Consider the following 27207-nt stretch of genomic DNA (forward strand, 5'->3'; position numbering starts at 1 on the left):
AAACTAACACAGCTTGTGATGCATGGGCGTGCGCAAACAAAAGACCTGTGACAGTTTATGATATCCCATCTATTTTGACAAGAGCTGCGCTGCAGGCATTAACACCAGTCAATATTATGGCAGATTTTAAAGTTTCAGGAATTTTCCCATTTAATCATGAAATTTTTACAGACTCAGATTTTATACCATCCTACTTTACAGACAGACCAGCTCCTACTTTATCAAATTCTGAATGCCCTTTCAGTCCTGGACTGTATTCAAACTTGCCAGAAAAAACGACTGATCACAAAATCTATTCGAACCCATTGAATTCATCAACTCCTACTACACCAATACAGACTAGCATTTCCAAAGAAGCTGTTGCCTTCAGTTCTACAAAGTCCTTTCCTCTTGCTTGTCAAGGAGGCGTTCCTTCTACATCCACAGAAACTTGGCCAACACCAGAAGAAATTAGGCCTTTGAGAAGGCGGCACCTACAGGGTGTTTCAAAAATGACCGGTATATTTGAAACGGCAATAAAAACTAAATGAGCAGCAATAGAAATACACCGTTTGTTGCAATATGCTTGGGACAACAGTACATTTTCAGGCGGACAAACTTTCGAAATTACAGTAGTTACAATTTTCAACAACAGATGGCGCTGCAAGTGATGTGAAAGATATAGAAGACAACGCAGTCTGTGGGTGTGCCATTCTGTACGTCGTCTTTCTGCGGTAAGCGTGTGCTGTTCACAACGTGCAAGTGTGCTGTAGACAACATGGTTTATTCCTTAGGACAGAGGATTTTTCACGTGTTGGAATTCCTCCGCCTAGAACACAGTGTTGTTGCAACAAGACGAAGTTTTCAACGGAGGTTTAATGTAACCAAAGGACCGAAAAGCGATACAATAAAGGATCTGTTTGAAAAATTTCAACGGACTGGGAACGTGACGGATGAATGTGCTGGAAAGGTAGGGCGACCGTGTACGGCAACCACAGAGGGCAACGCGCAGCTAGTGCAGCAGGTGATCCAACAGCGGCCTCGGGTTTCCGTTCGCCGTGTTGCAGCTGCGATCCAAATGACGCCAACGTCCACGTATCGTCTCATGCGCCAGAGTTTACACCTCTGTCCATACAAAATTCAAACGCGGCAACCTCTCAGCGCCGCTACCATTGCTGCACGAGAGACATTCGCTAACGATATAGTGCACAGGATTGATGACGGCGATATGCATGTGGGCAGCATTTGGTTTACTGACGAAGCTTATTTTTACCTGGACGGCTTCGTCAATAAACAGAACTGGCGCATATGGGGAACCGAAAAGCCCCATGTTGCAGTCCCATCGTCCCTGCATCCTCAAAAAGTACTGGTCTGGGCCGCCACTTCTTCCAAAGGAATCATTGGCCCATTTTTCAGATCCGAAATGATTACTGCATCACGCTATCTGGACATTCTTCGTGAATTTGTGGCGGTACAAACTGCCTTAGACGACACTGCGAACATCTCGTGGTTTGTGCAAGATGGTGCCCGGCCACATTGCACGGCCGACGTCTTTAATTTCCTGAATGAATATTTCGATGATCGTGTGATTGCTTTGGGCTATCCGAAACATACAGGAGGCGGCGTGGATTGGCCTCCCTATTTGCCAGACATGAACCCCTGTTACTTCTTTCTGTGGGGACACTTGAAAGACCAGGTGTACTGCCAGAATCCAGAAACAATTGAACAGCTGAAGCAGTACATCTCATCTGCATGTGAAGCCATTCCGCCAGACACGTTGTCAAAGGTTTCGGGTAATTTCATTCAGAGACTACGCCATATTATTGCTCTGCATGGAGGATATGTGGAAAATATCGTACTATAGAGTTTCCCAGACCACAGCGCCATCTGTTGTTGAAAATTGTAACTACTGTAATTTCGAAAGTTTGTCTACCTGAAAATGTACTGTTGTCCCAAGCATATTGCAACAAACGGTGTATTTCTATCGCTGCTCGTTTAGTTTTTATTGCCGTTTCAAATATACCGGTCATTTTTGAAACACCCTGTAGGAAGCAAACACAACATGCAAGGAAAGAAAGTAGTCAGCTATATTGACTGATACTCCAATTAAACATCAGCTGAAAACCGAAAACGATTTATCTAAAAAAAGAAAACTGCAAAAAGAAGCAAATAACAGAGATGAGAAAAAAAAGCAAATCCCAGCCAGGAAACTGTGTCATCCTCTTCAAATGTAAAAAGCAGTAAAACTAAATCTCACAAAGATATTTAAGGCCTAAATACCAGTGATGATGACGAAGATTGTTAATGCATTAATTGCCTTGAGTCTTACGCCAAGTCTGAAGCAAATGAAAAGTGGGTACAGAGCACAAAATGCAAGGAATGGGCACATGAAGACTATACGAAAGGGAACATTGCATTTTTTGTTTGCTTACATTGTGATTCAGACAATGAGTGTGAGTATTGTTACAAAATGTCTGTATTTGTAAAATATTTAAGTGACACGACTTGTAAAACTTTTAAGTAGCATTTGCTTTTATTTAATGTGGTTACTTTTGCTATCCTTCTTTTGTAATGTATTGTAAATTCATAATAAAAGTACATATTCAGTGAAATCAAGATAATTATCTCTGTTTTGCCACTTAAACCATAGTTGGAAAATTTGACCCTGTACATTTTAAGTAAGCCAGAAAACTTGCCCCGCATACGGGGCAGATTTTCCGATGCAACATGGTCAGACAAAATCATTTGCTGCCAAGAAGGATATTTACTATTTTCAAAAATACACTCCTGGAAATGGAAAAAAGAACACATTGACACCGGTGTGTCAGACCCACCATACTTGCTCCGGACACTGCGAGAGGGCTGTACAAGCAATGATCACATGCACGGCACAGCTGACACACCAGGAACCGCGGTGTTGGCCGTCGAATGGCGCTAGCTGCGCAGCATTTGTGCACCGCCGCCGTCAGTGTCAGCCAGTTTGCCGTGGCATACGGAGCTCCATCGCAGTCTTTAACACCGCGACAGCGTGGACGTGAACCGTATGTGCAGTTGACGGACTTTGAGCGAGGGCGTATAGTGGGCATGCGGGAGGCCGGGTGGACGTACCGCCGAATTGCTCAACACGTGGGGCGTGAGGTCTCCACAGTACATCGATGTTGTCGCCAGTGGTCGGCGGAAGGTGCACGTGCCCGTCGACCTGGAACCGGACCGCAGCGACGCACGGATGCACGCCAAGACCGTAGGATCCTACGCAGTGCTGTAGGGGACCGCACCGCCACTTCCCAGCAAATTAGGGACACTGTTGCTCCTGGGGTATTGGCGAGGACCATTCGCAACCGTCTCCATGAAGCTGGGCTACGGTCCCGCACACCGTTAGGCCATCTTCCGCTCACGCTCCAACATCGTGCAGCCCGCCTCCAGTGGTGTCGCGACAGGCGTGAATGGATGGCCGAATGGAGACGTGTCGTCTTCAGCGATGAGAGTCGCTTCTGCCTTGGTGCCAATGATGGTCGTATGCGTGTTTGGCGCCGTGCAGGTGAGCGCCACAATCAGGACTGCATACGACCGAGGCACACAGGGCCAACACCCGGCATCATGGTGTGGGGAGCGATCTCCTACACTGGCCGTACACCACTGGTGATCGTCGAGGGGACACTGAATAGTGCACGGTACATCCAAACCATCATCGAACCCATCGTTCTACCATTCCTAGACCGGCAAGGGAACTTGCTGTTCCAACAGGACAATGCACATCCGCATGTATCCCGTGCCACCCAACGTGCTCTAGAAGGTGTAAGTCAACTACCCTGGCCAGCAAGATCTCCGGATCTGTCCCCCATTGAGCATGTTTGGGACTGGATGAAGCGTCGTCTCACGCGGTCTGCACATCCAGCACGAACGCTGGCCCAACTGAGGCGCCAGGTGGAAATGGCATGGCAAGCCGTTCCACAGGACTACATCCAGCATCTCCTACGATCGTCTCCATGGGAGAATAGCAGCCTGCATTGCTGCGAAAGGTGGATATACACTGTACTAGTGCCGACATTGTGCATGCTCTGTTGCCTGTGTCTATGTGCCTGTGGTTCTGTCAGTGTGATCATGTGATGTATCTGACCCCAGGAATGTGTCAATAAAGTTTCCCCTTCCTGGGACAATGAATTCACGGTGTTCTTATTTCAATTTCCAGGAGTGTATTTGTACAAGACTGTAGATAAAGGTATAGGAAATACAATGATCCATTGTTTACCTCAAAACTGATAAAAATAAAAAGTACAAAAAAAATGTTACTTTACTTACTTTACTTTACACATGGCTAAGGCCTTATCGACCATACACCTGCTCTACGAGCCTCTTCCAATTATTTATATCCAGGGAAATTGTTGTCCAATCAGAGTTAATGCCCATCCTAGCTGCATCTTCCCGGATATTCTCCTTCCACCTAATTCGAGGTCTTCCTCTTCTTCTCTTTCCTTCTAATTTCTTAGTGGATGCTATTTTGGGTAGTCTGTTCTCCGGCATCCTTGCTACATGACCAGCCCAGTTCAGTCTTCTCTTCTTTAACATTTCCACAATGGTACTATGTTTGTACAGCTTCCGTAGTTCTTCATTTTTCCTTATCCTCCACTCCATGACATTTTCATCGAAGATTGGTCCAAATATTTTTCTTAGTATTTTTCTTTCAAATATCAACAGTTTTTCTTCATCTTTTTTCCTGATTGTAATAGCTTCACATCCATATAATGCTACTGGTACAATAGTTGACTGATAAAAACGGATTTTGAATTCAGTACTAAGTGATCTCATCCTTAAAATTTTGATACAGCTGTAAAAAGATCTATTAGCTGCTGCTAGACGGGCATCTATTTCTATTTCTGCTCTATTGTCTCTGCTAAAAAGGCTCCCTAAGTACTTGAAGTGGTCAACTGCCTTGAAAGTGAGACCATTTACAGTCAGTGGTGTATTCTTTTGGAGTTTTTTACTTATGACTAGGTATTCTGTCTTTTCTTCATTCACATGAAGTCCAGCTTTCTCAGCTATTTTGTAATAATTTTGCATCATCCTGATTAATTCAGCTTTTGAAGTGCTTATTAAGGCTACATCATCTGCATAAGCAAGTCTAGTAAAGTTTTGTCCCTGCAGTTGGATCCCTTGTGGATTAGTTTTGGTGAATTCTCTATCAATCTTCTCTAAGATAATATTAAATAGAATAGGTGAGATGGCATCCCCTTGTCTCAGTCCAGTGTACACCTTAAAATTTTCAGTTTCTCCTGCAGGTGTCTTAACTTTGCATATGGTTTCTTCCAAACACATTTTAACTAATTTGATTGATTTTAATGGTATTTCAAATTCTTTCATGGTGTTTAAGAGTGTCTGTCGGTGTATGCTATCATAGGCCTTCTTGAAGTCTATAAATAGAATATGGATATCTACATTAAATTCCCATGCCTTCTCATTTATTTGTCTCAATGTGAATAAGTGATCCAAAGTGGATCTGTTAGTGCGGAAACCACATTGGTAGTCCCCAATCAGTTCTTCGGTTATGGGAATCAGTCTGTGTAGTATACACATCGACAAAATTTTATACGTGACATCGAGTAGGGCAATTCCTCTGTAGTTATCACAGACAAGGGGATCATTCTTCTTAAAGATGGGGCATATAATTGCAGTTTTCCAATCGGCCGGTATGTTTTCTGTCTCCCAAACTGTTTCAATTAAGATATGTAGTTCTATTTCCAATTGTGGTCCTCCATTTTTTAAAAGCTCAGCATATACTTGGTACAAAAAAAATGTAAAAAGTGTAAAACATGCCCCAGTCTCCCCTAGGCATGGAAATAGTTAAAAAGTCAGGAAATGAAAATCAGCAGGGAAACAGATGATTTTTGGTTGTAATGGTCAAGTTATTGAAGTATGTGCTTTCAAGTAACTACAAAGCAAGCAAATCAGGACAGGAAACCAGACAGAAAAAATTTCAGACAGGGTGGAGAAATGCTCATACTTTTGTTATTCTGTATCTAGCAATTAACTAAAATGAAAATCATGTTGTTGTTGTGGTCTTCAGTCCTGAGACTGGTTTGATGCAGCTCTCCATGCTACCCTATCCTGTGCAAGCTTCTTCATCTCCCAGTACTTACTGCAACCCACATCTTTCTGAATTTGCTTAGTGTATTCATCTCCTGGTCTCCCTCTATGATTTTTACCCTCCACACTGCCCTCCAATGCTAAATTTATGATCCCTTGATGCCTCAGAACATGTCCTACTAACCGGTCCCTAGTTTTGTCAAGTTGTGCCACATTCTCCTCTTCTCCCCAATTCTATTCAATACCTCCTCATTAGTTATGTGATCTACCCATCTAATCTTCAGCATTCTTCTGTAGCACCACATTTCGAAAGCTTCTATTCTCTTCTTGTCCAAACTATTTATTGTCCATGTTTCACTTCCATACATGGCTACACTCCATACAAATACTCTTAGAAACGACTTCCTGACACTTAAATCTATACTCGATGTTAACAAATTTCTCTTCTTCAGAAACGCTTTCCTTGCCATTGCCAGTCTACATTTTATATCATGAAAATCATAGTATACAAATATTGTCTACCAATTTTGATCTATGGATCAGAATGTTGCATCATGACAAAGATCTGAGTGGAATACAAGTGACAAATGCACTTTCTATGAGGCATCTGAGCTAACATGAGATGGGACAGAATAAGAAGTCAAAGTATGGAACTTCAGATCAATCTCGAAGAAAACTGAGAGAAATGGGCTGAAATGGTTTGCTCATCTTAAAAGAATGGGAAAACAAATGCTACCAAGAGCAGTTCTGGAATGGGCAAAATGTGGATGAAGACCAATTGCAACAGCATAAATAAGACACACCAGGTGAGGGATGACTAAGGAGAGAGGACTACAATGGGAGGAAATGCTGAACAATATACTCAGTAAGAAGATAGAAGGCTTTGAAAATGACCTGCACATGCACATGCACATGCACAAAAATTCCAGGAAGAACAAGACAGGTAACATGCATTTAACCTGCAATTCTCATGTGCATCAGCTCAACTATGACCCCTAAAAATTTTTGGTTAACTATAAGAGTAAAATTAGTACCAGCAGAAATACACAGCTATAATGCAGTAAGAAATACAGTACAGACCATACAATGTTTTCAAAATAGCATTTAGCTACTGTCAACTAACATTCCATTCAAACACTAATCACATTCAGTCCAGTTACAGGAACAGATTATTCAACAGTTCACCCAATACTACAGCATGAAGCACAAATTGGATCTTCTAATATTTCTACCTGGCAAGTAAACTACATAATTATTTATCAGTGACAATATGCTTTAGGTAAGTATCCATACATTTTTAAGTGTCATTGCAGATTCTTTTTACATCAGTTACAATGGCAGTCAGCTTTCCAATTTGGTCCAGTGAGCGTATCCGATCTATTCTTTGAACTTGCCATTCTGTAGCACTGCATTGGAACTTTTTCTGGTGAAAGTCCATGAATGTGAGAACAGAGTTCTTTGCCAATAAGTACTGTCAGCATGGCCAGGTCTATCTCCCAACTGGTGGATGATGTAATATACATTTATGTGAACTGACCTTAGCATCTGGCTATGCTCCACATCAGTGTCACCACTACGATGTTTCAGACTACACTAGCACCAGTTTACGTATTTTATCTTCTTCCTGATTCATAATCAACTAATGATTAACACCAAATCTGGTACCCGCATGAAAACCATGTACCAAACCTCATTTGTCTCGCAATATCATGTTTCTCAACAATCATAATAAATCATATTAGAAAATGTGTTTTGGAAAGAGATTTTATTCTGTGTATGTTAACTGTTTATGTTTTTTGCATTTTCAGTTCTAAACCTAAGATATTTAATGTGCTGTCTTGTGTTCTATCTGCAGTGATTATGAGCTTGCCTAATGGAACAGAGATGTTTCCAGATTCATGGGTCTTAGTGACAGGGTTATGGTTATTGGATGAACAGTGAATTATCATATCAAGCAGTGACATAAAAAACCTTCATTGGCTTGCATTATCTAGCATGCTGACAAAAAACAAACTCACTCCCCTGCAAGAGCCCTTGTATATATGTACATCTAATATGACATCATATTTATATTATATTAGTAATGAGATCTAAAAATCTTTTCACTTTATGTATCCCACCCTGTTCTTACAACAAATTGTACCAGTGATGACATTTTCAGAAGATCCTCCATGTCTTGGTGCTCGGAAACATTTATTGATACATCCTAAATTATAAAAGCCACCAAACATGAGCTTCAATTTATTAGAATCAAATTCAATACAGCATTTTCTATTCTGCTTTAGACGCACACGTGACATACAGTAGACGTCTGATGGGAAGGCTGAAGCGACAGCCTTCAGGGAACACCTAATAGCTGAACTCTGTAGAAGCCACATGACCATAAAGCACGTTGAGTCCGAAAGGGCTTAGGCTAATCGAAGTAGCTGAATTCATACCTTCCTCCATTTGGAAACTATCACTTAGAGTACTTCACCAGTTTTCTGTGTAACAAGGTGACAGAATCAGAACAATTACAACACAACGTAACTTCCACTCTGTGTAAACCTGATTGATCAGTATCAACTGCACTGCATTTGAGCCACATCAGTGCAAATCATCTTTTTCTGAGATAGACAACAGCTACTATAATATCACTAGGGAATCTGTTGTATCTTTAAGAAACTTAATGTTATAGAAAGCCCACTCCAGAGACTTCACAAAATATAGGCCTACCACTCATTTATCATAGTTGAACTGTACTATTTTAACAAATTGCTCGCTTTATTGGAAAAGCAGTCTTCAATCCTTTGGCATAATATTGATGTTTCAATAGACAAGTGCGTTCAATATTTAATGTCAAAGCATTTAATTCTGTGATGAAGCCTAATGTTTCTTGGCTTAAACATTTCTGAGCAATTTAATGTGCCTCTAACAGTAACTGAAATGTGCTTATGTGCAGTAACACTTGGATCAGGGACAGACATTGAAGTACAGCTGCATTTCATTACTGCTAGCTTGAGTAAGTGGCATACTGCTGTTTAATGAGAAGCAGCAACTCCAAGGCACACAGGAAAATGGCAGGCATTAATGACTAATCTAACATGACTTCAGCACAAGATGTGCTCATGTAACATGCAGATACATTACCGGTACATCGTCTCTATCTCGTCTGAGAAATGTTGACAGCATGGACAATCTGGAAGAGAAAAAAAAGCACAGATCAGTACACTGCCAGAAATATTTGAATAGAAGGTAAAAGCAATTGGTCTTAATGACACTTTTAGCAGTCACATGCACAGTTCCACAAAACATTCTTACATACGACATTTAATTCCACTGTGTAGCCATAATATTTACGGAATGTACTGAACAGGACCTGCGCCCAACTAACAGCCACTCTTAAGTACCTAAGGGTGAATTAATCTTTAGAATAAATCAAGTACCAGCACTTGTAACTCTCAATGGTGCTTTCTCCAAGGAAAGAAAATATGCAATTTAAACAAAAAATACACAGGCTTAAATGATATCCCAGTCAATGTCCTTAAATGTATACAAACAAAAACCCATCAACAATAGTAATTAATGAACCTTTCAATCTGACTGCTTTCCTGCATATCTGAAACAAGCAGAAGTAATACCAATACTAAAAAGATGGTGATGCAAAACATTTAGAAAGCTACACACCTATTTCTTCAGTATCTAGCATTTCTGAAACTATAGCGACTATAATGAAAACTTGCCTCATGAATTACCAACATAAATACAACCTTCCCTGCAATTAACAATCTGCTTTCAGGACCGCAACAGGTACACAGTCAGCTATAGTGCAGTTTACTGGAGTTGCACTCCAAGCACTAGACATGGGCGAGAAAGTAACAGGCATGTTTTTGGCTCCATCTAAGGCATCTGACAGCACTTATCCCTTACTGATAGTTGTAATTTGTGAAATAAAATCCAGTGGTATGTCTAAGAACTGGCTGAGTCATAATTGGAAAACCAGGTGTAAAGTTGAAATCTCACATTTCTTTAATCCTAGTAGTAAAGCATTTATTATACCCAAATAATAATAATAATAATAATAATAATAATAAATCCCGTGGAGGCCCGGGAAAAGAATAGGCCTCCGGTATGTTCTGCCAGTCGTAAAAGGCGACGAAAAGAACAAACCACTAATAGGGCTAACCCCCCTTTTAGTGTGATTAGTTGGTTCAGGACAGAACTAATGAAGCCTCGGACAAGCGCCGTCATGGTCGGGGACGACGCTTGAACCCTATGCCCGCCCACAATGGTAACGACACTGCTAGCCAACTGGAAAATGATTTAAATCCAAATAGAGGAGTTTTGCAGGATATGCTTCCTGCAACCACCCTAGAAGGAAAACAAAGACAGAGGATGAGATGGTCAGATGAAGTTAATCGACACCTCATGTTCTGTTATTACCAAGCAACAAACCTAGGAACCAACACAACTGGATACAGATCACAAGTATACACAACATTTATTACCAGATACCCAGAATTAAAATTTTTAACAGAACGACGACTAGCTGATCAGATCCGTGTAATAATAAAAAATAACAGGATACCCCAGTCAGAATTAGATAACATCAAACAACAAGTACAACAAATACTGGAACAAAATAATGTGCAATCAGAAGAAGAAGAAAATACAGTAATGGACTCAAACATCCCAGAGCAAACAAACAAAGAACAACACGCACCAATTAAACAATCAGAGGAAAACGGAATCTTAAGGCAGCCACCAGAACAAGCACAAATAGAACACAAAGTGACACAGATATTAGATATAGAAGAAAAATTTCAGCTAACATATATAGAATACAAAGACACAAATACAGACATTAGACCATTCTTGCGTAGACCACCAAATAACCCACAAGTCGAAACAACAATAAAAACTATCAACACAATCATACACAACAAAATAAATGAAAACACAACTATGGAAGAGTTACAACTACTGGTATATATAGGAGCACTCACTACACTAAATATACACACTAGGCAGAGATCAGAACCAACCAACACACAGAAGAAACCCACAAAACCAGCATGGCAACACAGGCTACAGATCAAAATAGAAAAACTGAGAAAAGACATCGGACAGCTAACACAATTTATAAGAAATGAAATCTCGGAAAAAAAACGAAAAAGGTTAGGTAAAATCTCACAACAAGAAGCGACAGAGCAATTAGACGAAAAGAAGCAGAAATTACAAGCATTCGCCAAACGACTCAGAAGGTACAAAAAAAGTGAAAATAGAAGGAAACAAAACCAAACATTCAACACAAACCAAAAGAAATTTTACCAGACAATAGATAACACACACATTAAAATAAACAATCCACCAAACATAACAGACATGGAACACTTCTGGAGCAACATATGGTCAAACCCGGTACAACATAACAGGCATGCACGGTGGATACAAGCAGAAACAGACACATACAAGATGATACCACAAATGCCTGAAGTGACAATTTTGCAACATGAAGTCACCCAAGCAATTAATTCTACTCACAATTGGAAAGCCCCTGGAAATGATAAAATAGCAAATTTCTGGTTAAAGAAGTTCACCGCAACACATTCACATCTAACTAAATTATTTAACAGTTACATTGCAGACCCATAGACATACCCTGATACACTTACACATGGAATAACTTATCTGAAACCTAAAGATCAAGCAGACACAGCGAACCCAGCTAAATATCGCCCCATAACATGCCTACCAACAATATACAAAATATTAACTTCAGTCATTAAACAGAAACTAGTGACACATACAACACAGAACAAAATTATAAATGAAGAACAAAAAGGCTGTTGCAAAGGAGCACGAGGATGTAAAGAGCAACTGATAATAGATGCAGAGGTGACATATCCAGCTAAAACTAAACAAAGGTCGCTACACTACGCATACATTGATTACCAACAAGCTTTTGATAGTGTACCCAACTCATGGTTACTACAAATATTGGAAATATATAAAGTAGATCCTAAACTGATACAGTTCCTAAACATAGTAATGAAAAACTGGAAAACTACACTTAATATCCAAACAAATTCAAATAATATCACATCACAGCCAATACAGATTAAGCGTGGAATATACCAAGGAGATTCATTAAGTCCTTTCTGGTTCTGCCTTGCTCTGAACCCACTATCCAACATGCTAAATAATACAAATTATGGTTACAATATTACTGGAACATACCCACACAAAATCACACATTTGCTATACATGGATGATCTAAAACTACTGGCAGCAACAAATCAACAACTCAACCAATTACTAAAGATAACAGAAGTATTTAGCAATGATATAAATATGGCTTTTGGAACAGACAAATGTAAGAAAAATAGCATAGTCAAGGGAAAACACACTAAACAAGAAGATTACATATTGGATAACCACAGCGACTGCATAGAAGCGATGGAAAAAACAGATGCCTATAAATATCTAGGATACAGACAAAAAATAGGAATAGATGACAGAAATATTAAGGAAGAGCTAAAAGAAAAATATAGACAAAGACTAACAAAAATACTGAAAACAGAATTGACAGCAAGAAACAAGACAAAAGCTATAAATACCTATGCTATACCAATATTGACCTACTCATTTGGAGTAGTGAAATGGAGTAACACAGACCTAGAAGCACTCAATACACTTACACGATCACAATGCCACAAATATAGAATACATCACATACATTCAGCAAAAGAAAGATTCACATTAAGCAGAAAGGAAGGAGGAAGGGGATTTATCGACATAAAAAACCTACATTATGGACAGGTAGACAATTTAAGAAAATTTTTTCTAGAACGAGCAGAAACTAGCAAAATACACAAAGCAATCACCCACATAAATACATCGGCTACACCACTACAATTTCATAACCACCTCTACAACCCTTTAGATCACATAACATCAACAGATACAAAGAAAGTAAATTGGAAAAAGAAAACACTACATGGCAAGCACCCATATCATCTAACACAGCCACACATCGATCAAGACGCATCCAACACATGGCTAAAAAGAGGCAATATATACAGTGAGACAGAAGGATTCAATGATTGCAATACAGGATCAAACAATAAACACCAGATATTACAGCAAGCATATTATTAGAGATCCCAATACCACAACGGATAAATGCAGACTTTGCAAACAACAAATAGAAACAGTAGATCACATCACAAGCGGATGTACAATACTAGCAAATACAGAATACCCCAGAAGACATGACAACGTCGCAAAAATAATACATCAACAGCTTGCCTTACAACATAAACTTTTAAAACAACACGTTCCTACATACAAGTATACACCACAAAATGTACTGGAGAATGATGAATACAAATTATACTGGAACAGAACCATTATAACAGATAAAACAACGCCACATAACAAACCTGACATCATACTCACCAATAAAAAGAAGAAATTGACACAACTAATTGAAATATCCATACCCAATACAGCAGATATACAGAAGAAAACAGGAGAAAAAATTGAAAAATACATCCAACTGGCTGAGGAAGTCAAGGACATGTGGCATCAGGATAAAGTTGACATTATACCAATTATACTTTCAACTACAGGAGTCATACCACGCAATATCCACCAGTACATCAATGCAATACAGCTACATCCAAACTTATATATACAACTTCAGAAATCCGTAATTATTGATACATGTTCAATTACCCGAAAGTTCCTAAATGCAATGTAACATATACTGTAGAGTTAAAAGGAAGTCACGCTTGATCAAAGTCCACGTCACTTTCCATTTTTAACCAGACCTAAGGTCTGAGAAAGGAAAGAAGATGATAATAATATAGGGGTCACTAATAGAAGTGCATTAGGCCCAACCCTCTTCTGTATATGTTTGTTGTTGTTGTGGTCTTCAGTCCTGAGACTGGTTTGATGCAGCTCTCCATGCTACTCTATCCTGTGCAAGCTTTTTCATCTCCCAGTACCTACTGCAACCTACATCCTTCTGAATCTGCTTAGTGTATTCATCTCTTGGTCTCCCTCTACGATTTTTACCCTCCACGCTGCCCTCCAATACTAAATTGGTGATCCCTTGATGCCTCAGAACATGTCCTACCAACCGATCCCTTCTTCTGGTCAAGTTGTGCCACAAACTTCTCTTCTCCCCAATCCTATTCAATACTTCCTCATTAGTTATGTGATCTACCCATCTAATCTTCAGCATTCTTCTGTAGCACCACATTTCGAAAGCTTCTATTCTCTTCTTGTCCAAACTATTTATCGTCCATGTTTCACTTCCATACATGGCTACACTCCATACGAATACTTTCAGAAATGACTTCCTGACACTTAAATCAATACTGGATGTTAACAAATTTCTCTTCTTCAGAAACGCTTTCCTTGCCATTGCCAGCCTACATTTTATATCCTCTCTACTTCGACCATCATCAGTTATTTTGCTCCCCAAATAGCAAAACTCCTTTACTACTTTAAGTGCCTCATTTCCTAATCTAATTCCCTCAGCATCACCCGACTTAATTAGACTACATTCCATTATCCTTGTTTTGCTTTTGTTGATGTTCATCTTATATCCTCCTTTCAAGACACTGTCCATTCCATTCAACTGCTCTTCCAAGTCCTTTGCTGTCTCTGACAGAATTACAATGTCATCGGCGAACCTCAAAGTTTTTATTTCTTCTCCATGAATTTTAATACCTACCCCGAATTTTTCTTTTGTTTCCTTTACTGCTTGCTCAATATACAGATTGAACAACATCGGGGAGAGGCTACAACCCTGTCTTACTCCCTTCCCAACCACTGCTTCCCTTTCATGTCCCTCGACTCTTATAACTGCCATCTGGTTTCTGTACAAATTGTAAATAGCCTTTCGCTCCCTGTATTTTACCCCTGCCACCTTTAGAATTTGAAAGAGAGTATTCCAGTCAACATTGTCAAAAGCTTTCTCTAAGTCTACAAATGCTAGAAACGTAGGTTTGCCTTTCCTTAATCTTTCTTCTAAGATAAGTCGTAAGGTCAGTATTGCCTCACGTGTTCCAGTGTTTCTACGGAATCCAAACTGATCTTCCCCGAGGTTGGCTTCTACTAGTTTTTCCATTCGTCTGTAAAGAATTCGTGTTAGTATTTTGCAGCTGTGACTTATTAAGCTGATAGTTCGGTAATTTTCACATCTGTCAACACCTGCTTTCTTCGGGATTGGAATTATTATATTCTTCTTGAAGTCTGAGGGTATTTCGCCTGTTTCATACATCTTGCTCACCAGATGGTAGAGTTTTGTCAGGACTGGCTCTCCCACGGCCGTCAGTAGTTCCAATGGAATATTGTCTACTCCGGGGGCCTTGTTTTGACTCAGGTCTTTCAGTGCTCTGTCAAACTCTTCACGCAGTATCGTATCTCCCATTTCATCTTCATCTACATTCTCTTCCATTTCCATAATATTGTCCTCAAGTACATCGCCCTTGTATAGACCCTCTATATACTCCTTCCACCTTTCTGCTTTCCCTTCTTTGCTTAGAACTGGGTTTCCATCTGAGCTCTTGATATTCATACAAGTCGTTCTCTGATCTCCAAAGGTCTCTTTAATTTTCCTGTAGGCGGTATCTATCTTACCCCTAGTGAGATAGGCCTCTACATCCTTACATTTGTCCTCTAGCCATCCCTGCTTAGCCATTTTGCACTTCCTGTCGATCTCATTTTTGAGACGTTTGTATTCCTTTTTGCCTGTTTCACTTACTGCATTTTTATATTTTCTCCTTTCATCAATTAAATTCAATATTTCTTCTGTTACCCAAGGATTTCTACTAGCCCTCGTCTTTTTACCTACTTGATCCTCTGCTACCTTCACTACTTCATCCCTCAAAGCTACCCATTCTTCTTCTACTGTATTTATTTCCCCCATTCCTGTCAATTGCTCCCTTATGCTCTCCCTGAATCTCTGTACAACCTCTGGTTCTTTCAGTTTATCCAGGTCCCATTTCCTTAAATTCCCACCTTTTTGCAGTTTCTTCAGTTTTAATCTACAGGTCATAACCAATAGATTGTGGTCAGAGTCCACATCTGCCCCTGGAAATGTCTTACAATTTAAAACCTGGTTCCTAAATCTCTGTCTTACCATTATATAATCTATCTGATACCTTTTAGTATCTCCAGGGTTCTTCCATGTATACAACCTTCTTTCATGATTCTTAAACCAAGTGTTAGTTATGATTAAGTTATGCTCTGTGCAAAATTCTACCAGGCGGCTTCCTCTTTCATTTCTGTTCCCCAATCCATATTCACCTACTATGTTTCCTTCTCTCCCTTTTCCTACACTCGAATTCCAGTCACCCATGACTATTAAATTTTCGTCTCCCTTCACAATCTGAATAATTTCTTTTATTTCATCATACATTCCTTCAATTTCTTCGTCATCTGCAGAGCTAGTTGGCATATAAACTTGTACTACTGTAGTAGGTGTGGGCTTCGTATCTATCTTGGCCACAATAATGCGTTCACTATGCTGTTTGTAGTAGCTTACCCGCATTCCTATTTTCCTATTCATTATTAAACCTACTCCTGCATTACCCCTATTTGATTTTGTGTTTATAACCCTGTAGTCACCTGACCAGAAGTCTTGTTCCTCCTGCCACCGAACTTCACTAATTCCCACTATATCTAACTTTAACCTATCCATTTCCCTTTTTAAATTTTCTAACCTACCTGCCCGATTAAGGGATCTGACATTCCACGCTCCGATCCGTAGAACGCCAGTTTTCTTTCTCCTGATAACGACATCCTCTTGAGTAGTCCCCGCCCGGAGATCCGAATGGGGGACTATTTTACCTCCGGAATATTTTACCCAAGAGGACGCCATCATCATGTAATCATACAGTAAAGCTGCATGCCCTCGGGAAAAATTACGGCTGTAGTTTCCCCTTGCTTTCAGCCGTTCGCAGTACCAGCACAGCAAGGCCGTTTTGGTTATTGTTACAAGGCCAGATCAGTCAATCATCCAGACTGTTGCCCTTGCAACTACTGAAAAGGCTGCTGCCCCTCTTCAGGAACCACACGTTTGTCTGGCCTCTCAACAGATACCCCTCCGTTGTGGTTGCACCTACGGTACGGCTATCTGTATCGCTGAGGCACGCAAGCCTCCCCACCAACGGCAAGGTCCATGGTTCATGGGAGGGCTTCTGTATATATTGTATATATTCTGTATATATTGTATATTGTATATATTGTATATATTGTATATATTGTATATATTCTGTATATATTGGAAGTTTCTGTTAATTGTTGAATTTGTGTCTGTAATTACTGTGGTAGTGTCATCAGTAAGTGGTACTTCTTCTCCATAACTGACACTCCAGAAAATTATTTACTTCTGTATATATATGTAAATAATTTTCTGGAGTGTCAGTTATGGAGAAGAAGTACCACTTACTGATGACACTACCACAGTAATTACAGACACAAATTCAACAATTAACAGAAACTTCCAATGAAGCTCACGAGATTTGCACAGCTGGTCATTGGGATAGGCAGCAACTTTAAATGCGTTAAAGGAACTGTATAAATGTGCAGCTAAAAAAACCCATGTTACTACATTGAAAGCGAGAGGTTTAGTAGATTTTAAGTGATACCAAATTATTGGTAACATATCTAGACTCAATTGAAACGGACTGAGTAGGTGAAAATTGTGCAAAAGATGCTATCCTTGGAATGTTAAGCTCCACAAATCCTTACATTGGTGTGCAATATTCCTTGCAGTCAATCCTCAGTTATAGGCTAATGTTTTGGCGAATAAGTGCTGGGAACATAAAAACTATTTTCAAGATACAAAAGAGAGCTGCACGAATAGTAACCAATGGTAGTAGTAACAGGGCACACTAAAAAAATTATTCAAAAATCTAGTAATTCTGACAGTTCTGTGTCAATACATCAATCACAACACAATGTATACAAGAAAAAATTCAATCTGTACACCACAGACAGTATAGTATATGGCCGTGGAACCAAACCCACTGTTTGCATCCAAACAAAAGAAACCATTCAAAAACTACCTACAATGTCTTGTACCATGGAATAAAATTATACAATAGAGTGTCACGAAAAGTAAAAGATGTAAATGATCCCCACACCTATGGCAAAAGACTAAAAAATTATTTACTGAATAATAGCTGATCACTCTGTAAATGAATATTTAAAATAACAGCCACTGAATATTCAAGAACAGATACTGTTCAACAATTTATGACATGATAGTAGACAAATGTGGCTGAGTATATGAGCTACAATAAGAGGCATGTTTATTTTTGTATGAAATGTTTGATGACATCCATACAATATCTGTTGCTCTGCAGATGAATAAACCAACAACAAAAGAAATGAACTGAAGACAGCATTCCAATGGATTCTCTACAAATTTTGAAGAACTGCAACCTAATGTTGCCGTCAGGATTATTCAAATGAGAAAATTGCAACACGTTTCGAACAGCGCCCATATCACTCGGGAATATTTCGAACAGTGACAAAACAGACCAGATAAATTTGTTAACTATTTTCTTTGTTATGTGAAAAACAACACTATTCGTATGGATATACATATCGGTATGTACTTTTGATGCAGTCTGTGCAGTCGCAATTGGTAAATGACACACATCTAGTAATACAGCAATACTGACAGAAGTTACAACACATTCTGCAAAATTATCTACCAGTATGTAACTTTCTGATTGCATCTAGCCATGCTCACGGAACATAAATAATAGCATATGGAGACAAAGATGTGTGCCAAATATTGTACATAACATATGGGCATCTTACATCCTACACCCAAACGTGTGCCCATCATCATCATCATCATCATCATCATCAAGTAAGTGAACGAGAGTCACCAGATTCACCTACATGTATGGTATGAACAAGGAAATACACGGACCATGTTCTGCTGCCAGACATACACACCAACCTACAAATCAGCCACAGTTTGTATACAATTTCTCTGAAGAAAGCAAAATCTTGCAAAGTAGTACATGGATAAAATCGTGCAGATGCTTACACTGTTATTACTGTATAATTACAAACTCATATAATGTAACATGACAACTCCTACATCATTGTATATGAAAAAATGGATGCTCAATAAATAACAATAACAATACGCTATTATCACAATACTGACTGAAGCAAAGTTATTGATTTTTATAAATGATATACCAAACTGTTTAACACTAGCTAATGCTGTATTGTATGCAGACGATACAAGTTTTTTTTTTTATTAAAGCTCAGAATGAGACTGACTTGCAACACAAAGTAGAAAAAACAAAAGGAGAAGCAGGAAAATGGTTTAGAGATAACTGTTTATTTGTAAATGAGGGAGGGATGAATTTCAGCCACGTATCGAATAAAGTAAAGCCCAATATAGGTTTGAAACTTGGTGAACAGAAGATTTTACAAACTTCAAACAAAATTTTTAGGTGTCTGGTTAGACAAGCATCTAAAAAGGGATAAACATATTGAAATGCTCAATAAAAAGCTAAGTAAATGCTGCTACATACTCAGAATGCTGAAAAACTGCTGCAGTGAAAAAACAGTAATATGTGCTTATTATGCTCTTATGCACAGTCTATCGCAGTATGGTGTCTTATTTTGGGGTAATTCGAGTCTGGCAAACTGGTCATTCATTATTCAAAAATGAGCATTAACAATAATGAAAGGGCCTGCACCAAGAGAGCCCTGCAGGTAAATTTTCAAAGAATATCAAATAATGTCGCTTCCATCTTCATGTATCTACGATAGTAGATATATAAATCAAATCTCACCCCCCATTTTCTTCTTTAAATAGTGAGTGCCATTACTACCCAACAAGACCCAGGAATGATTTCCACAGAGAAACACACAAAACGGCCCAATATCACAAAAGTGCAATATATCACCCCAAAATCCTTTTTAGTGCTCTTCCCTTAAGCATCAAATTTTAAAATGATCTTAAAAAGGTTATTAAGAGAATGTTTTTACAGTGTTACAGAGTACATGGATTTTCAGAGCCTAGTGACATAGTGGTCAATGATAATGATAATTCATATTTGAACAAATGTATGAAAATGATCTGCCTGTACACACTATAATTAATAAATTATTGTTTGGTCTGTTATTCTCTGCTATACGCTGCACAAGATATACCGGGTGATCAAAAAGTCAGTATAAATTTGAAAACAATAAGCCACGGAATAATGTAGACAGAGAGGTAAAAATTGACACACATGCTTTGAGTACATGGGGTTTTATTAGAACCAAAATAAAAAAACAAAGTTCACAAAATGTCCGACAGATGGAGCTGGACAGCAAAATGTCAGTGACTGCGCATGACAATCGTGTATAAAAGGAGCTGTAATAAGAGAGAGAATCAGATGCGCCAGCAGTCGCAGCATGTTGACGTTACCTCAAAAGGCGCTTTTAGTGAAGCTGTATTATCAGAATGGGGAATGTGCTAGTTCAGCATTACGATCCTATCGCCATAGGAAGGGGATTTGAAGGGGTAAAGGTCCATTGACAAATGCAGCTGTGGGCAGAATGATTTCGAAGTTCGAAGCCACGGGTTGTTTAGACAATAGACCCCGTAGTGGCCGACTGAGCACAAGGCATAATGCTGCTGAGACAGTTCAGGAAGAAATGGAGACTGTAGCGGGTTCGCCTATGCATGGAGCAGTCAGTGCTAGTGCAGTCTCACGTCGACCAGCATTCCATACACTACTGTTTGGTTGGCACTTAGGCATACCCTACGATGCTATCCGTACAAAATCCATCGGCATCACGAACTGTTACCTGGCGATATAGTGAAGCGGAGGGCATTTGCGGTGTGGGCGTTTCAAAAGATGGCGGAAAATGATTATTGGTTGAGTAACGTGTTGTGGACCTTGGGTCTGTCAACGCCCACAACTGCAGAATTTGAGAGCTACCGAAAATCCTAGAACTGTCGTGGAAACTCCATTGCATGACGAGAAGGTCACGGTATGGGTTGCATTTACCACATCTACTGTTATCGGGCCTTTTCTCTTTGAGGAAATGCGCGATTCTGGTTTTGTAACTGCTACCTTGACGGGTGAGAGGTACGCCGATATGTTACAGAATCGCATCATCCCCACCCTGGCTGATAAGCACCTGCTGGAACATACAATGTTTATGCAGGATGGCACTCAAGCCCATATTGCTAGACACGTGAAAGATCTCTTGCGCACGTCGTTTGGTGATGATCGTGTGCTCAGATAACATTTTCGTCATGCTTGGCCTCACAGGTCCCCAGACCTCAGTCCGTGCAATTATTGGCTTTGGGGTTACCTGAAGTTGCAAGTGCATCTCTAGGGATGCTGAAAGACAACATCCGACGCCAATGCCTCACCATAACTCCGGATATGCTTTACAGTGTTGTACACAACATTATTGCTCGACTACAGCTATTGTTGAGATATTATGGTGGACATATTGAGCATTTCCTGTAAAGAACATCATCTTTGCTTTGTCTTACTTTGTTATTCTAATTACTGCTATTCTGATCAGATGAAGCGGCATTTGTCAGACATTTTTGGAACTTTTGTATTTTTTTTGTTCTAATAAAACCCCATGTCATTCCAAGCATGTGTGTCAATTTGTACCTCTCTATCAACATTATTCCTTGATTTATTCAGTTTCCAAATGTATACTGACTTTTTCATCACCTGGTAATTTATTTAGATTTTACCAATGTAGGCCTATATTATTAATTTAGAGTGTAATTACAAACTCAAATAATGTAACATGTCAACTCCTACGTAATTGTATATGATAAAATGGATGCTCAATAAATAACAATACAATATTATTACAATACCAATTGACGCACAGTTATGAAATCCATGTGACATAGACTTCACAACTCAAACACAGCATTCGTGTACCCGAAAGTGTACAACTACAACCTATCCACAGTAGAACACTATGAGTACACTATTTTCCTATGTTAGCCAATCGCCCTCTCTTTTTTCTTACTGCTAATTCTTCAGCTCACCAAGATGTATTACCACCCCATGTCCCCTCAATAACTCTTCACACTTGCAGAGAACAAGACAGAATAAAACTGCGCGCTTCACCTTGGCTGAAATCAGTGACTAAACTTTGCTTCAATATCGCCAACCCTATCACCATTAAGCTCTGACTAGGGTGGTATGGTCTGCTTTTCAGGGCGGCCACACTGGGTCCTAATGAGCTATGTACCCATGGCTTGCAACAATGTATTTCGCTTGTTTTTCTTTTTTTTTAAAAAAAAAAAATAAAATAAAAAAAAACCATCTTAACTGTCAGGTGCAATTTTTCTTAAGGCAGTGGTGGCAAACTGTGCCGATGTTGGCAACGACTGGTCGTGAAGCAAATAATTAATGCCGACTCTGCTCATTGGCTGACATATTATTGTGTGTACCCTTGTCTGCCCAATTAATTAATTAAATAATTAATGGAAAATCTCATATAAAGATGTGAAACAAATACTAACACAGAGAGAGAGGGGCTAGCCAGTACTTACCTCAGATCAGTACAGCTGATAGATACACAAAAAAACAGAACCGAAAATTTACGTTCCTAGCTTTCGGAACAAATGTTCCTTTATCAGGGAGGAGAGAGGGGAAAGGAAGGGAAGAAGGGAAGGTGGATTCAGTTACTCACAACCCAGGTTATGAAGCAACAGGGAGAGGAAAACAGGGAGGGTAGCAAGGATGGAGGCATGGTTGTCAGAGGGAAGCCAAAAGTATTTTACTGTAAGTACTGTGCCAGCTTCAAACCAAAGAGGATGCATACAGAAGTAAAGAGGTATACAGTATAAAGATAAACACAACTATGTAGGATGAAAAGATGTGTGAATGGCTAAAGAGGAAAGGGAAAGAGGAGAAGACTGAAGAGTAAATGGGAGTGAGGTTGTTCAATGTAGGTTCAGTCCAGGGGGATGGCGGGATGAAAGGATTAATTAATTAACCCCATAAAGCGAAAATTTCGTAACAAAACGTTTGCATTAATACGAATGTCACAATTCCCGGCTGTCAATGGTCGTTACCAGCTCCAGCACACTACGCTGCTGCTGCCTTATAATGCAACCCAGTTGCTGAATGTATTGATACGGTAGAGCACCAGGTGCGAACCGAACATCTGGATTTCCAGCAACAAAAAATAGTAGCATAATGTGACAAAATATTTTTATTCCCAGTTTTTGTCATGATGAACTTCATTCACAGTGACGGATGGGTTTTGTAGTTCTCTTCTTACTAGAACTTCAGCAAGCTCAAATAATTTGTATTGCTGCAAGTATCTGTAGGGTACTACAGATCACTTCGAATCCTCACAAATATAAAGGGTAACCAATATTATGTTGCAAAATATCGTTGCTACAAGGAAAATTTAAAGATGCAGACAAACATCCTGTTTCTGAAGTTTTTGTGACAATTTTAAGGAATTTAGCGGTAACAACCATACGTCAGCACAACAACCATGACTTTAAACTGGCAACATTTTGAACTGTAATGCCTTTCTTTTTTAGAACACAGTATTTGGAGTGTCTCAATTATTATCAAGGTACAAACAATCAAAGTTTATTACTGTATACAGTGACGTAATATTAATGTACCATATTTCTGACAAAGAATTTTTGGGGCAACAGTATAATGTGGGACAAATGCATTATACATACTAGTAATACGAAAAACCGTTAACTGTAGCCTTGTTACATCTAAATAACCAAAGCAGGAAGACCTCCTAGTATACTTCAAGGACTATTTTCCCTGCCTTTTGATAAAATGTCAATTATGTTTTTCATTTCGAACTGCTAGATCATGATCTTACATAGAAACACATATTACACTGTCCAAAGATGAGCACTGGTTACCGAAAATTACTCGTAATTTTTAAAGCCTGTGCTCATACCGACACACTGTAATTCCACAGATTTTGACTCGATTGTTTCTTCCCAATTTATGAAAGAATATACTCGTGAACAAAGCTAGTTTGTAATGAAATAATGTATATTATTTCTGTACCTAGAGTATTATGAGACGTACTGGAAATAACACTTTTGGAGAGCAAAATTATGAAAGGAAAGCAAAACAAGCAAGGAACGAAGGTGGTGGTAAAGGACAACACACAAACTTGTACTAAAAGCGTAAATAGGCACTTTTTATCTGTATATCTACCTGACTGCTTACGTTTGATTTTTTACAGCCACCAAGTGGCATAGTTGGAGCTCTGGATGTCATAAGACAAAACAAGTTACGGACATCCTTTAAGAACCATACTGTGGTCAAAGCATTCCTCAAAACTTTCCCTATCTTCACAGCATACTCAATGGCAGGAACAGTCTGAATGTTTATCAGAAATAACCAAACCACCTGTCATACTGCCACACTAGTTTTGCATGAAACAGCTCTCATGCTGTTGTGGTTCCGGTTTCAAGTGTAAACCACTATCTATCTCAAATAGCTGCTTCATATGACCGATATATACCTCATTAAATGGAAACCATAATTTTCCAGACCGATATGTACCTCATTAAATGGAAACCATAATTTTCCAATAACATTTTGCAGAAGGAAGATTGATTGCCCACTGAGCAAGTGGTTTCTCGAATATTTTAAAATGTATTGGATCAGCTAGCGAAATTAGCTTCCTTTTATGAGAATGTTACCCAGAGTTTTTTAAATTAATAAACCTACCAACTGTAGTTCTAAACTCTAGCCATAGAGTTTGATTTTGCCCACACATATCAGATACCACATGATGAATTTTCATACCAAATGCCTCCCATTCCGTGACAATTGCAACAATTGTGTTCATGACATGTGAACTTTGAAAAGAAGGCCAAGTATAATTGGAAACTCTTGTTTTGCTACCATCTTATAAAACTACCCAGTGTAAAAACTAATGCGTGGGGCTAAATTTTCAGAACAATTTTGCAGGTGGTATAGTAACATTACAAATGATGCAGCCAATGTTCGGTTATTACTCCAATGGTGGATTCAAACTAAACTCATAAGAACTGCATGTCTTACTTCTGATAACATGAGATGCAGTTTGATCTTGAGGGAACTAATGTGTTCTCTCAGTACACCAGATGTAAACTTCACATTCTGTAGTGTTCACCTGAGGGTTCTGTCTGAAGAGAAAGGTAATTTTTTCTAGCAAGACTTTGTACCCTGTTTTGCCACAACTTAGTCTATACTTTAGAGCTTTCTGTAATGTTCCAACTGATGACTTACTACTCTTGCAGGTCCCCTTCACTAAAACTGAATTGGTCTGGACCAAAAAAATAATGAGAGATGTTCAAGTGTCTCTTCTAAACTTATTTCATCCAGCACCTGATGTACAAAGTTCTTCGAGGTTGTTACCTCATTGGCTGAGGTGGCCAATTTAGCTAGAGTAATACTGACCCTGAGCTCTTCTGAAGCTGCTTCAGTCTATCAGACAAATGGGTGAAACATTGCCCTTTGTGAAAATAAAATGTCATCATATACTAAGCCTTGGTACTGGTGCATTAGCCACTATTTCTCATACTGAACTAGGCAAGTTACAGGTCAATGGATCTCATAAAAATCTGCAATTAATTATTTTAAAAAAAATAGGAACAAACGTTTGATAAAGGCAAATAATATTTTGATGCTGTTGTAATTGAGGAGGGATAATTCCTGCTGTTATGGCCCTTGCCGTTAATGTTAAGCCCCATGTGTGTGAGGCATGCTGTAATAACGCTGATTCTCATGTTTAATTTAGGGACACTTACTTAATGGCACAAGGTCACAATCAGGAACAGTTTTGATAGTAACTGGAAGATCACTACAGATGATGTACTTTGTTGTTGCTGTTGCACAGTTTCATTATTTTGTTCTAGATAAACTTATGCTGCAGTGTTGTTCTTCGGCACCGCAGTGTAGGAGTGTGCACAGGATAAACCAAGTGAAGAACCCCTGCAATACATACATTTATTTACATATAAAAGCCATCTTCCAAATCTTCTCTTGTTTGAGACCGCTTGTACAAGATTGTGTGTCAATTTTAAGTTCTGTATTTGCATGTGCTGTTGTTTGCATCACTTGTCCTGCGTAATCCTTCACTTACTGTATCAGTAGCTGTTTGTGTTATGGTATATTGTGAAAACTAGTGTTATAGTCAATTGTAGGATGAATTTAGATTGTGGTCTTTCAAAATTTTCAAGGACAGTAGGGTTATCGTCGTTCAAAACAGCCTTTTACTAATTCCTTGTCTGATTACATGAGAAATATGTCACTTTCAGAATTTTCTGATGCTTACAGAACTGTATTTTCATAAGTTAGTGGTACCAGTGTCTTGGTATCTAATTTAATTCTTAACAAATCAGCATCTGTAGATCACAGTTCTGCCAAAGTATACATCACCCCTGAATTTCATTGTGTATCAATGCAAATAACTGTGCATTTGAACATTTTTGGAAGCTACAATCCTGCTTCACATTATCTACAAGCAATTGTGGTTTTAATTACTGTAGCAGATATTCTAAATAACATTTTGAGTTACAATCTCATTCTCCCTTTAAGAAGAGTAGTCATACATTGTCTTCATTTATCATCTGTTTTCCAGTTTGCAAACAACTGTAATAAATGTAAAAACATTTTAGGAAACTAGTAAATATTACTCCATGTCTTTGTGTTGCCTTAACAGAAATCTCTTTTTGTGTATCTGCTTCAGTCTTCATGGGGAATTAGAGCCATTTTAGCTCAGATTAAGAAATAATCAGCAGGTTTAATTTATGGCCCTTTGTTCACTGACCTGCAATACACTGCAACAGCCAAAATGCAGCTACACTGTGATTGCTGTTACCAGACATGGGATGAGTTGGTTGACATTTGTAAGCAGCAGAAAATCACCCCGACTACTGTAAAACAATTGTCAGCTGTGGTGAATCAGTGTGTTGGAAGAGCTGGCAAGAGTCGTGTACCTGTGATAACTGTACCAGAGGTACCTTAAGTACACTCCTCTGGTGTATATCTTGTATCCTCTGCAGACAGTATTGCATCTGTCATTACTCGTCCACTTCCCTGCGAGTAGCGTGTCCGTGGTAGATCTAGGCATTTTGTACAGCGTGGTTGTGAACCAGTG

General features: G+C 39.0%; 2 protein-coding genes across 4 annotated transcripts in view; both read right to left on the minus strand.

Moving 5' to 3' along the window:
- The window catches only part of LOC126425042 (uncharacterized), a 189069-nt gene extending 179833 nt beyond the window's left edge, over nt 1-9236 (minus strand). The window contains exon 1 of one of the 2 annotated variants that reach the window (XM_050087952.1): nt 9190-9236. In XM_050087952.1, the coding sequence (XP_049943909.1) occupies nt 9190-9231 (42 nt within the window). In that variant the 5' untranslated portion in view covers nt 9232-9236. The remainder of the gene's footprint in view (nt 1-9189) is intronic. The other variant, XM_050087950.1, reaches the window with a different exon arrangement.
- Nucleotides 1-27207, minus strand: part of LOC126425040 (transmembrane protein 50B) — a 515390-nt gene that overhangs the window by 401074 nt on the left and 87109 nt on the right. The window lies entirely within an intron of this gene.

This window comes from Schistocerca serialis, chromosome 10, assembly GCF_023864345.2.
Source record: "Schistocerca serialis cubense isolate TAMUIC-IGC-003099 chromosome 10, iqSchSeri2.2, whole genome shotgun sequence".
Classification (NCBI taxonomy): domain Eukaryota; kingdom Metazoa; phylum Arthropoda; class Insecta; order Orthoptera; family Acrididae; genus Schistocerca; species Schistocerca serialis.